At 42.3% G+C, this 13,313-nt stretch overlaps 1 protein-coding gene across 4 annotated transcripts in view; it reads left to right on the top strand.

Annotated features, from left to right (window-relative positions):
- NR1H4 (nuclear receptor subfamily 1 group H member 4) overlaps positions 1 to 13,313 on the top strand; it is a 133,359-nt gene that overhangs the window by 78,287 nt on the left and 41,759 nt on the right. For all 4 annotated transcript variants that reach the window (XM_056574614.1, XM_056574615.1, XM_056574613.1 and 1 more), the window contains 2 exons: positions 4,205 to 4,345; positions 7,610 to 7,743. In XM_056574614.1, the coding sequence (XP_056430589.1) occupies positions 4,205 to 4,345; positions 7,610 to 7,743 (275 nt within the window). The remainder of the gene's footprint in view (positions 1 to 4,204; positions 4,346 to 7,609; positions 7,744 to 13,313) is intronic.

The following is a 13,313-nucleotide window of genomic DNA, read 5'->3' as shown; positions in this document are numbered from 1 at the left end:
TCCAGGCTGACGTCATTCACCACAGCCCCAGAAGATTCTCCCAGAGCTAACCCCACCCAGGCTGATAATAAGCTCAGCCAATACTGCTTTGGCAGCAGCCCACACATAACATGGCAAGCCACCCTCTTTCACATTCAGACTTTTCTAGTATCCAAGTCCCACTATTTTCTTACTGACTATTGCTCCTTGGGACACTTCTTCCAGGCTTCACTCAGTGGTGCAGCCAAACTGCACCAGCAATTACTCAAGTTAACCACTTAGTTGTTACTTAGGTTTTGGGTCACCTCTCCTCCAGTCTCCAGCCAAACCCTTTTTCTTTGATGAACAAGCTGCATAGGCCTCCAACCCACCAAAGTTTCTCCAGATAATCAAGGCGTGCTGTCCTAAAGTTCACCAAACAAAAAAATGGACAAGCCCAGACCTAACAGTTTTGTAGGCCATCTTCAGCTGTCTCCTATACTTCTCCTTGTCTTGAAAGCCCTCATTGTGGTATTGCACACCAAATACAGATTCCAATACCTTTATCAACATCAACTTCCAACAAAGCCTGTGCTGCCACAGACATCCACTTCTAAGGGGAAGGCATTGTAGTGCCGTCATAAAGAGTTGCCTGCCATGTTATCACCAACCCAGTACCCAAGGTGTCCAAACAGTATGCCATTCACATGACTGTCTTACAGCATAGATACTAGACTATGGTATGACACAGTAAAAACTAATTCTACTGTAAACAATATGTATAAATGTGTATCGGCGCTCAAATAATAAAAACTACAAGTAATAATAGAGGCTCACTTACTAAAATCCTGATGGGGAGTGTACTCGGAATCTCTGCCCAGAGGAAAGTTCTTGTCTCCGCTGGAAGGAAAACAGTATACATAGTTCATTGACCACTGTGTATCAGGAGCAGAACGATGACATGCAAAATAAATCTCCTGGTCCAGCTCAAGTTACTCATAAGATCCTATAGAGCAAGTGTATCCTCCTCATAGGATGCAGAATGCACGGCTAGAGTAAAAAATAAAAATTTTTGTGCTTGGAGTAGTTTTCAGGAGTCCGTGGTTCCAGTCAGCCTATTAGCCGGGAGATCTGCCCCGGCCGGTGGCGTCTCACTGGCTTGCTGTACTGTTGGTGGATTACGGAGTGCTGTGACCTAGCGCTGCGAGTGACGTAACTACTACAGGGAGAGCGAGGCCGAAAAGCATCTAACACGTTTCAGAAAGTAACGCTTTCCTTCATCAGAGATGGATTATCCTCCTAGGTCACAGTGATTTATAGTAGTTCCGTATTCCACTCCCTCACTGAGACTCAATGAGGGAGTGGAATATGGAACTGCTATAAATCCCTGTGACCTAGGAGGATAATCCATCTCTGATGAAGGAAAGGGTTACTTTCCGAAATGCTTTAGATGCTTTTTCGGCCTCGCGCTCTCCCTCTAGTAGTGACGTCACTCGCAGCGCTAGGTCCCAGCACTCCGTAATCCACCAACAGTACAGCAAGTAGGTGAGACGCAACCGGCCGGGGCAGATCTCCCGGCTAATAGGCTGACTAGAACCACGGACTCCTGAAAACTACTCCAAGCACAAAAAGCAAGTACAACGGGACAGGCTCCATGCAATCAAGGACACGGACTTACAGCTTTGCGGGAGCTTTAAGGTATTTTTAAATCGGCACGTATTTTATACTGCATGTAGTCAGGACTCTCGGATTAACCATATCGTTACCTATTCTATATGCAGCACAATATAAGGGACTACGTAATAAAGGAACAAGAGTGTTGATCGATTTTTTACTCTAGTCGTGCATTCTGCATCCTATGGGGAGGATACACTTGCTCTATAGCATCTTATGAGTAAGTTGAGCCAGACCAGGAGAATACTTTACATGTCATCATCCTGCTCCTGATACACAGTGGTGAATGAACTATATATACTTTTTTCCTTCTAGCGGAGACAAGAACTTCCCTCTGGGCCGAGATTCCGAGTACACTCCCCATCAGGATTTTAGTAAGTGAGCCTCTATTATTACTTGTACTTTTTATTATTAGAGCGCCGATACACATGTATATATATTGTATACAGCTCCATTATTGCTGGTTTTAGCCGAGATCCACCTGTTGTATCTAGGCAGCTTGTACAGGATCTATTCAGTGCTGGTGTTATCTTTTCATTTTGTTAAAAACTAATTCTAGTACTCACATAGAAGCTTGCTGTTCTTCATTACAGCAGTCTCTCTGCAGTTGCATCACTTATTACCTTTTTGAGACTGCACATTTTTAGGAAACTGCTACATTCTTAAAGGGGTACTCCTCTGGAAAACATAATTTTTTTTAATCAACTGATGCCTGAAAGTTAAACAAATTTGTAAATTACAGTGACCCCCTGACCAACGATGGCCCCGACATACCATAATTTCAACATGCGATGGTCTCTCAGAGGCCATCGCATGTTGAAGGCAGCATCAACATACGATGCTTTTGTATGTCGGGGCCATCGCATAAACGGCTATTCGGCAGCACATACTGCTACAGCTGCCATCGGATAGCTGTTTGCGGTGCCCCACGTGGTCCGCTGACGATCACTTACCTGTCCTCGGGGCTCCTGCGCGTCTTCTTCGGGATCCCCTCCATCGTCGGCGCTCTCCATCGTTGTCATCATGTCGCTGCGCACACCGTCCCGTCATCCAATAGGAGCGGCGTGCGTAGCGACGTGATGGCGGCGACGGAGAGTGAGGATGCCGGGGAAGCAGAGGCCTTGCCAGAGTGTCGGGGCCACCCCGGGGACGTGGCGACAGCGATGGAAGGCGACATCCAGGGCAGCGGTGACAGTCCGAAGCGCCGGGGACAGGTGAGTGCAACTTCCTATACCAGTGGTCTTCAACCTGCAGACCTCCAGATGTTGCAAAACTACAACTCCCAGCATGCCCGGACAGCCGTTGGCTGTCCGGGCATGCTGGGTGTTGTACTTTTGCAACATCTGGAGGTTCGCAGGTTGTAGACCACTGTCCTATACTTTACATTGCACGGATCCACGGATCGGACCACTGTGCTTCTATTTAAAAATCGTAATCCTTCCAGTACTTATCAGCTGCTGTATACTACAGAGGAATTTCTTTTCTTTTTGAATTTTCATTCTGTATGACCCCAGTGTTCTCTGTTGACACATCTGTCCATTTAAGGGATTGTCCAGAGAAGGAGCAAATCACCATAGCCAACACCTCCTGCTCTGGACAGTTCCTGACATGTACAGAGGTGTAAGCAGAGAGCACTGTGGTCAGACAAAAAGGAAATTCAAAAAGAAAAGAACTTCCTCTGTAGTATACAGCAGCTGGTAAGTACTGGAAGGATTAAGAATTTTAAATAGAAGTAATTTACAAATCTGTTTAACTTTCCGGCATCAGTTGATAAAGAAAAAAATGTTTTTTTTCAGCGGAGTACCCTTTTAAAGTAGACACAAAAATTCACAGCCAGAAGAATATAGTAGATTAAACAAATTTTTCAATTTTTCAAACATTAAAAGAGAAGACATCAGACACAAAATATGACCACACATCAATTGGGCTAGTTGCAATTTAAGATCTATATTTATATACAAATCCTGCTGGGCAAAAAAAAAAACATCATGGTTAAAGGGAACATGTCCCCTGTTTCACTCTGCCCAAACCGCTGCATCATTGAACAGATACAGGCAGTGAGATATTCTGAAATGCTCAGTCATTTCAGAAAAATGATAGTTTTAAAAAGCCGCATGTGGTACATGATCCCTGCCCCACCAACCATAAGTGAAGACCAGCATGACAGAGAGGAAGAGGACGGACCTCCAGGATCTGCTCCAATCTCTAGTTATGGTTTCATTGAAATGCCTGAACATTTAAGAGTAAGAGTAAATTCATAAAGGCTTGTAACGTGCTAGTGTAACTCTTATGGGCAGTGTATTGGGCAGGACAAGCCTTGAAGCTCCCATTGACTTCAATGGGAGCTTCAGCTATGAACTGCACTAAAAAGAAATGATATGTCACTTCATATCATTGCATTTCCCAGGGTCCCATTGAAGTAAAATGGGAACAAGGTTTAGTGCAGTGACACAGCTGTTTTGGACACATAAATCTGTGGTTTGTGCAGCATGAAACAGGTGACAGGTTCCCTTCAAAGCAATGGTTAAGACAGACCTGCATTAAATGTTCTCCCTCTCCTTTGAATCTGCAGGATTTTTTAGAAGAAGTATTACTAAAAATGCTGTTTACAAGTGTAAAAATGGAGGTAACTGTGAAATGGATATGTACATGAGGAGGAAATGCCAGGAATGTCGCCTGCGGAAATGTAAGGAGAAGGGCATGCTTGCTGAATGTAAGTAAATTAGTAACCGGTCTGGATGTTACTTAATGTGTACCTGTCGTCAACAAAAACTTTTTATATCATGTAGATGATGCCATTATATGTATATTTTCAATATACTTTGGTTAAAAAATGTATATATTTTTGGGTAAAAAAGTGCTGTCCCTGCAGCTATTGCCTGTAAGGAGTCCAAATGCAGGAAGTGAGGACAGGACAAGCAGGGCTCTGTGCATGCTCCTGGCTTGTTAATCATCCTGATGAGTGAGCCCGTTGCAAGTCACAGAGCCTCACTGCACAGAGCCCTGTTTGTCCACCCTCACTTCCTGTATTTGGACTCCTCATAGAGACACACAGGCAATAGCTGCAGGGACAAAAATATACACATTTTTTAACCAATGTATATTACAAATATACATATAACGGTATTATCTACATTGTATAAAAAGCTTTTGTTGATGACAGGTACACTTTGTTTTTCCTTTGTGTATTAATTATATCATGTAAATATGTAACACAGATAAATGAGTATAACAAATATGTTGCTAATGTAATAATAACCCGAAGGGATAAAAGGGAAGAAAATATGCACATAAAGAATTTACAGTCAAATCACAAATGCCCTTTTAAACAGGTTGTCCATTATAGAAGTTCCCTCTTTTCAGAAGGGTCCCCCAAAAATATGCTGTTCACAGGGTGCCTCACTAGTGTGAACCTCTACGACCAGCTATAATCTGTGCAGCATTATTCAGCAAGCATTCATCTTAAGCACCAACACAGGGAAAAATAATCAGCGCATGCTGAAATCAACAGGATGTCCATGTCATGCACAGAAAACGTGCTTTAGCCTTGGATCTTCATAATATTTACATCCAATAGGACAGCAATTCTCTAATGCCAGAATATGGATGACACCACCATCAACAGGATGAAGATCTCAACTTCCTTTATCTAAATCATCTACCTTTCTATGGTGTTGTGATGCTCCTCTAGCATGTAGCCAGTAGCCTTCTTTAACAATGCATAAGTAAATAACCATGGATGTCTCATTTTATTTAGAACAACATTAAAACAAAACTATCTTCCTCCCCTTATAACTGGAGTTTTAAAGAAACACTCCAGGCAAAAATTACACTGAATTATGTGTGTTGGCCCAGTACAGGAGGTGTTGCCCTGTACTCCTGCTGTCCTGTAGTGTTGAGCGGCATAGGCCATATTCGAATTCTCAATATTTCGCGAATCTATGGATGAATATTCGTCATATATTCGCTAAATTCGCATATTCATAATATTCACGTTTTTTTCGCATATGCGTAAATTCGCATACGTGAAAATTCTCATATGTGGAAACTTATGCACTTTATAGCAAGTATACCAGTGTAACTTGATAGAAGTAGCAGAAAGGAGGGATCAATATTCACGAATATTCGCCCGGCGGTCTCACACAGTAGTATTAGAGTCTTCTTTAGACCACACAAGCTGGAAGCAGAGAGGGATGATCACTATGATGTGTACTGTGAAAAAAAAAAGCAAATATTCGTAATTTCGAATATATAGTGCTATATTCGCGAATATTCGTGAATATGTGATATTTGCGAATAAAATTCGAATTGCGAATATTCGCGAGCAACACTACTGTCCTGTCAGGCAGCCTCCTTAAGTGTCCCCAAGGCTTCATGTAATGTATTATAAAATGTAATGTTGCTTTAAGAGTTATACCACGTGATGTGTCATGTGATTGCTACCCAGGAGGTACCAGTGACCAGGTGATCCCAAGAGTGACCTATGGGCTACCTGTTAGTCTCCCCCATATAAGCCCTGGGTGGAGTTGCTTCTCTCTCTTTGAGCTCTGCTTTTCTGCTAAGCTGAGGTCCAGTGCAGTCGCCTAGTGTGTGGGTCCAGAGTGTTGGAGACCTCAAAGTCAAGTCCTGCAGCCACCATCAATTCAAGTAAGCTAAAGTCACAGCTTTATGAGTCAAGTCAAGTCAGTCCCTGTCATCTGTCAAGTCAGCGTGGTCTGCACCAAATTGTCCTACTACAAGTCCCAGCAAGCCCTTAAGGTCTCTTTGGCACTGGTCACCTCCTTGGGCCCTGGCTGAACTGTATAGACTTTACCCTCAGTAAAGCTAGTGTTGTCCGTAACTTGGCGTCGGAGTCTTTATTGCTCCTCGTGCCTAGCCCAGGGTCCAGCGGTATACCTTCGGGTGGTCATAGTCTAAACCACGCCCTGGTGTCACGAATACAAGGGATTAATGCCATCTGCCCCTATGGTAACAACATCTGCCCTACACCACACACCCCTGCCACCACATATGGCTAGTGTAAGTCATGAGGGGGCGGTACATGACACAGGGATTCTATATTTTATGTTCTTTGAATCCCTGTGTCTTGCAATGCCCCCTGGGTCCTGCACTAGACACAAGGAGCCTGTCAATAGGGCAGAATCAAAACAAAAGTTTCAGACTTATAGTCCTTCTCCTTGAAAGACATGAGTAGTGCACAATGGAATAAGACAGGTCAGGGGTTGCGGGTCCCCCATTCTCCACATAGGTGCACGCTTCATTGGAGGACCCTTATAAATGAGAGATTGGGGGCATATCCTGTAGAAAAACTCATTTAAAGGGGTATTCCAGGATTTTTTTTTTATTTGACTATGCTACAGGGGCTGTAAGGTTAGTGTAGTTCATAGTGTCTTTACCTGTGTTTGATGGTTTTCTCACAATTCTTCTGTGATTTTCACCCCAATATTTATTTTTATCAGCATACAAAATGACAGATTTTTCCCAGGTTGCAATGCGGCCGAGACCTGACTCACTAGTCAGCTGATGACAGGGAGCCTTTCTGCTTCAATGGGTGGAGGGATCGCTTGGTTGGAGAGAGATCAATCTGCAACAGCTGTAGGCACCCTGATTGAAAATCACTGGTCTTTGAATTGATGCAGCTCATTTATGTTTCAATGGGTGGGGTGGCTGATGTGTGGGAGGGAGGAAAATAGAGTTGTGGGATTTGTAGTCAAAAAAGAAAAGTCAAACAGGAAAAATGAGTTCACAAAAAGCTAGCCACAGTATTATGGTAATCTCACAACATAGCCATTTAGCCCCAAGACAAGCGCAGATCCTTCCTAAGCATGTCCATTACTGCCTGCCAGGTACGTACTAAAATCACCTTATGGTGGATAAACCCTTTAAGGTTTGGACAATGTGACAATATGACTTACAGAGAGCAAAAATATAGAGCATCTTACTATGTAACTGAACATAATTCTACTCAACATTATAGGTTTACTGACAGAGATACAGTGCAAGTCAAAACGGCTACGAAAAAATATTAAGCTCCCATCTGAGAAATCATTTGGTGAAGATAATGATGGAATTGAGATAAAGCAAGTGACATCTTCAACAAAAACAAATCAGGTAGGCACATTTTCAACAGTCTATGTATCTCTCTACACAATATATTAATGGTGGCACCAGACCCTTTCTCAAGGCTTGGGAACCCAGTTTTAGAGTCTTAAAGGGGTACTTTGCCCCTAGGCATCTTATCCCCTATCCAAAGAATAGGGGATAAGATGTCTGATAAGCTGTTGGGGACCCCCACGATCTCGGCTGTGGCACCCCAGACATCGAGTAAACATCGATCCGTGCCGGATGACTGGCGATGTAGGGCGGAGGCTTGTGATGTCACGGTCACGCCCTGCTTATGACGTCACGGCTATACCCCCTCAATGCAAGTCTATGGGAGGGGGCGTGAAGGCCGTCACGCCCCCTCCCTTAGACTTGCATTGAGGGGGCATGGCCATGATGTCATATGCGGGGTGTTGCCTTGACATCACAAGCCTCCGGCACTGCACCCGACGCTCTAAATGAATGCCGGTGTAGTGAAGAAAACTGAGATCACGGGGGTCCCCAGCGGCAGGACCCCCGCGATCAGACATCTTATCCCCTATCCTTTGGATAGGGGATAAGATGTCTAGGGGTGGAATACCCCTTTTAAGCTACTAAAACTATCATTATTTAAAACCATGGATTCTGATCACAACAAGAGCCTGTTCTGCTTTGCTTTGTAATGGAGGTGGAAACGTTCAATGGTACATTGGGACTGGAAGATGAGGCACACAAAAAGTAACTAGGAACTGCATACTGGTTTAGCAATCTCCAGAATGTCAGACAAGGCTACAGGTCAGGCACAAGCTCAGCAATGAGGGTCTAAAGTTCAGAAGAAAGCCAACTGTGAGTTAAGAAATAGAACATGATCAAGATGGAAAGCAGGAAAACAATATCAGTCAAAATAGGGTTAAACAGGTCAAAATTCTACAGGTTGTGGTATTAGAGACAGGTAGTGGGTATAAGTAATTGGAGACTATCACATGTATTATAGTGGTGACAAAAAATTATTTGAATAATGTTAATAGTGTTCTAGTGTTCTAGTTTTAGACGATGGTGGGTACTTTGACAAGTAAGTTAGACTGCAGTAGGAAAGCCTTAGAATGTATTAGCTTTACCTTTTATCAGATCAGTAAGTAATTATCTTTTTTATCATTAACTGACCTTGAAAATTTCTCCACATTAATTTATTGTGGATAGGATTCTGTAGTACTTTCTTTTGTTGGAATAGTTTAAAAAATAAGTTTCACATCTACAGTGTGTATGGGAGTATACAATGTTCAATACATGTGGAAAGATAAAACATTGATGTTGGCAAGCTTGAATGTTTTAATATATGCAATATGACATTTTTATGTGATAGCTGCTGTTTCACAAAGACAATATAAATACAGGTTTTTCAGCTAATGTGTACATAACTCCAACATAACAAGCAAAAGAGGTCCTGTAAAATCCTGTTTTATTATAAATACCATGTAACATTGACAGATGTAAAACACCAAAAAGGAGATTTATCATTATTTACAAACATATGGCTTTTATATGACAATTTTTTTTTACTTACTTTTGCTTACATGCGACCTATTTATCAAATAGTCGCACGACCTTGATAAATAAATCGCACGTAAGCAAAACCCGGGAAACCCGCTTACAAAAGCATTTTTTAAAGCAGAAAAGTTTTCCCTTATGTTAATAGCTGAAGTTCTTTATCTACCCTTTATTACCAGTAGCGTTGACCCCCCCCCCCCCCCCATGTTGGCAATCGCCGCAAATTGCCGATCAATTCAGACCGGCGATCTGCGGTGATTTCAGGTCATACGAGTCTCCGGTGACCCGAAAAAAAAGGGGGATAGGAGTGAGGTGGCAGGGGTGCCACCCCTCCTATCCCTGCTATTGGTCGGTCAGAAGCGGCAGACCAATAGCAGATCAGGGGCGGGAGGGGTTAAAGTTCGATTCCCCCATTCTGCAAACCCACGGTAGTCAGAGGGGGAACTGTCCTGTGACCGGTGGCGGTGGAGGTCCACTTACCGGCGGCGATCGGCGGCGATCCTCTCCCTGGTGTGGCGATCCTGCGACTACGGAAGCCGGTAAGTTGTTGCCTAGCAACATATGGAGAGCTACAGTGGACTCTAAACTGTAGCCCTCCAGATGTTGAAAAAACTAAAACTTCCAGCATATACAGGGTACATTCACACGTGCGGGTTTACAGTGAGTTTCCTGCTTCAAGTTTGAGCACATTTTCCGCTGCAGCGCAAACTCCTAGCGGGAAACTCACCTTCAACTCTCGCCTGTGCGAAAGTGCCCTAAAAACACTACACTACAACATAATAAAGGGTAAAACACTACATATAAACCCCCTTACAGTGTCCCCCCCCCCCCAATAAAAATGAAAAACATATATGGTAGTGTTTCCAAAATGGAGCCTCCAGCTGTTGCAAAACAACAACTCCCAGCATTTCCGGACAGCCACTGACTGTTCAGGCATGCTGGGAATTTAGAAACAGCTGGAGGCACCCTGTTTGGGAATCACTGGCGTAGAATAGCCCTATGTCCACCCCTATGCAATCCCTAATTTAGTCCTCAAATGCGCATGGCGCTCTCTCACTTCGGAGCCCTGTCTTATTTCAAGGAAACAGTTTAGGGTCACATATGGGGTTTCTCCATACTCGGGGGCAATTGTGTTACAAATTTTGGGGGTCTTTTTTTCCTTTTTTTTACCTCTTAATAAAAGTATGGGGCAACACCAGCATGTTAGTGTAAAAATTATAATTTTTTTACACTAACAGGCAGCTGTAGACCCCAACTTTTCCTTTTCATAATGGGTAAAAGGAGAAAAAATCCCACCAAAATTTGTAACACAATTGCCCCCGAGTATGGAGAAACCCCATTCCCTCACGGAATGTAACAAGAGGTATAATGAGCCTTAACACCCCACAGGTTTTTGAAGAATTTTCATTAAATTTGTATGGGAAAATGTAAAAAAAAAATTTTCACTAAAATGCTGGTGTTACCCTAAATTTTTCATTTTCACAAGGGAAAATAGGAAAAAAAAGACCCCAAAATTTGTAGAGTAAGAACATACCCCATATGTGGATGTAAAGTGCTCTGCGGGCGAACTACAATGCTCAGAAGAGAAGGAGCGCCATTTGGCTTTTGGAGAGAAAATTTGTCTGGAATTGAAGGCCACGTGTGTTTACAAAGCCCCCATAGTGCTAGAACAATGGACCCCCCCCCAACATGTGACCCCATTTTGGAAACTACACCCCTCACATAATGTAATAAGGGGTTCAGCGAGCATTTACGCCCCACAGGTGTCTGACAGATTTTAGGAACAGTGGTCTGTGAAAATGAAAAATGTAATTTTTCATTTGCACAGCCCACTGTTCCAAAGATCTGTCAAATGCCAGTGGGGTGTAAATATTTACTGCCCCCCTTATTACATTCTGTGAGAGGTGTAGTTTCCAAAATGGGGCCCCCCCTAAATTTGGGGGGGGGGGGGGGGGGGAGAATGCATTTTAGTGAAAAAAAAATGTTTTCATTTACCCATCCGAATTTAATGAAAAGTCATCAAACACCTATGAGGTGTAAAGGCTCACTGTACCCCTTGCTTTGTTCCTTGAGGGGTGTAGTTTCCAAAATAGTGTGCCATGTGTTTTTGTTTTGCTGTCCTGGCACCATAGGGGGCTTCCTAAATGCAACATGCCCCCCAAAAACCATTTCAGCAAAATTTGCTTTCCAAAAGCCAAATGTAACTCCTTCTCTTCTGAGAATTGTAGTGCACCAGCAGAGCACTTGATGTCCAAACATGGGGTATTTCCATACTCAGAAGAGATGGGGTTACAAATTTTGGGGGACATTTTCTCCTATTATGTAGTATTGTGCAGAAAAATATTCTGGATCCAGCAATTCCGTGAAACATCAATTTTATTTGTAATCCAAAATGTAAAAAATTTTACAAAATAGCACTCACGACACACCACCTAGCCAGTGATACACTGCAACATGGATGCATTTCGAGCAAATAAAGTTGATGTTTCACCGAATTGCTGGATCCAGAATTTTTTTTGCACAATACTACGTATCAAGCTGGGCCAGGCTGAGGATCTGCGCAAGACCAATGGGAGGTGAGCTGAAGATTCTGTTTGTACTTTCATTGCATTTTCTCCTATTACCCCTTGTAAAAATGTAAAATTTGGGGGAAAAACAGCATTTTAGTAAAAAAAAAATTCATTTACACATCCAACTTAAAGAAAAGTCATCAAACACCTGTGGGGTGTTAAGGCTCACTGGACCCCTTGTTACGTTCCTTGAGGGGTGTAGTTTTCAAAATAGTATGCCATGTGGTGTTTTTTTTTTGTTGCTGTTCTGGCACCATAGGGGCTTCCTAAATGTGACATGCCCCCCAAAAACCATTTCAGAAAAATTCACTCTCCAAAATCCCATTGTTGCTCCTTCCCTTCTGAGCCCTCTAGTGCACCCAAAGAGCACTTGACATACACATATGAGGTATTTCCTTACTCGAGGGAAATTGGGTTTCAAATTTTAGGGTGATTTCTCTCCATTTACCCCCTGTTAAAATTCAAAAACTGGGTCTACAAGAACATGCGAGTGTAAAAAATGAAGATTTAGAATTTTCTGAATCACTTCGCTGCTATTCCTGTGAAACACCTAAAGGGTTAAAACACTTACTGAATGTCATTTTGAATACTTTAAGGGGTGCAATTTTTATAATGGGTCATTTATGGGGTATTTCTAATATGGCCCTTCAAATCCACTTCAAAACTTAACTGGTCCCTGAAAAATTCCGATTTAGAAAATTTTGTGAAAAACTGGACAATTGCTGCTAAACTTTGAAGCCCTCTGATGTCTTCCAAAAGTAAAAACATGTCAACTTTATGATGCAAACATAAAGAAGACATATTTTATATGCGAATCAATAAAAAAAATGCAACATTTTCAAATTTTTCATAAAATTTTAGAATTTTTCACCAAGAAATGATGCAAGTATCGACGAAAATTTAAACCTTGTTAATTTTAGGACACGTACATGCTGGCGTAACCACTACATTTTTTAATTAATGTTGTGTTAAAATAGAATAAGACACAAAATAATTGTGTAAGAATTTTTACAGACTACGTAAACAACCCATATGTGGCACTAAAATGTTCCTTTAAAAAAAGAAACATCCATAATAATATAGCTTCATGTACATTTTGAGGTGGGTAATGTACCGAGCCGTTTTTATTTTTTTATTTTTGTGGCTTCTCTATTGTTTATGTGCCTGTTGGTGCTGCGCTGTCTTCCTTTCTGACATAACTCCGCCCTCAGCACAGCGACGCAAGACTCCGCCCACCAACATCACAAAATGAGGGCTCATAATTAACCCCTTAAGGACCCAGCCCATTTTCACCTTAAGGACCCAGGCATTTTTTGCACATCTGACCACTGTCACTTTAAGTATTAATAACTCTGGGATACTTTAACTTTTCATTCTGATTTGATTAGATTAGAATCCTAAAACAAGGGCCTCCCCCTTTCAATTTAAAACTCCTTGATAGGATATTTGAAAATGGGTTTTCTAAACTGAACAGATCCTTTA

This window comes from Hyla sarda, chromosome 4, assembly GCF_029499605.1.
Source record: "Hyla sarda isolate aHylSar1 chromosome 4, aHylSar1.hap1, whole genome shotgun sequence".
In the NCBI taxonomy this organism is placed as follows: domain Eukaryota; kingdom Metazoa; phylum Chordata; class Amphibia; order Anura; family Hylidae; genus Hyla; species Hyla sarda.
Note: the sequence above shows the minus strand (reverse complement) of the source record. Positions and strands in the feature narration are given on the sequence as shown.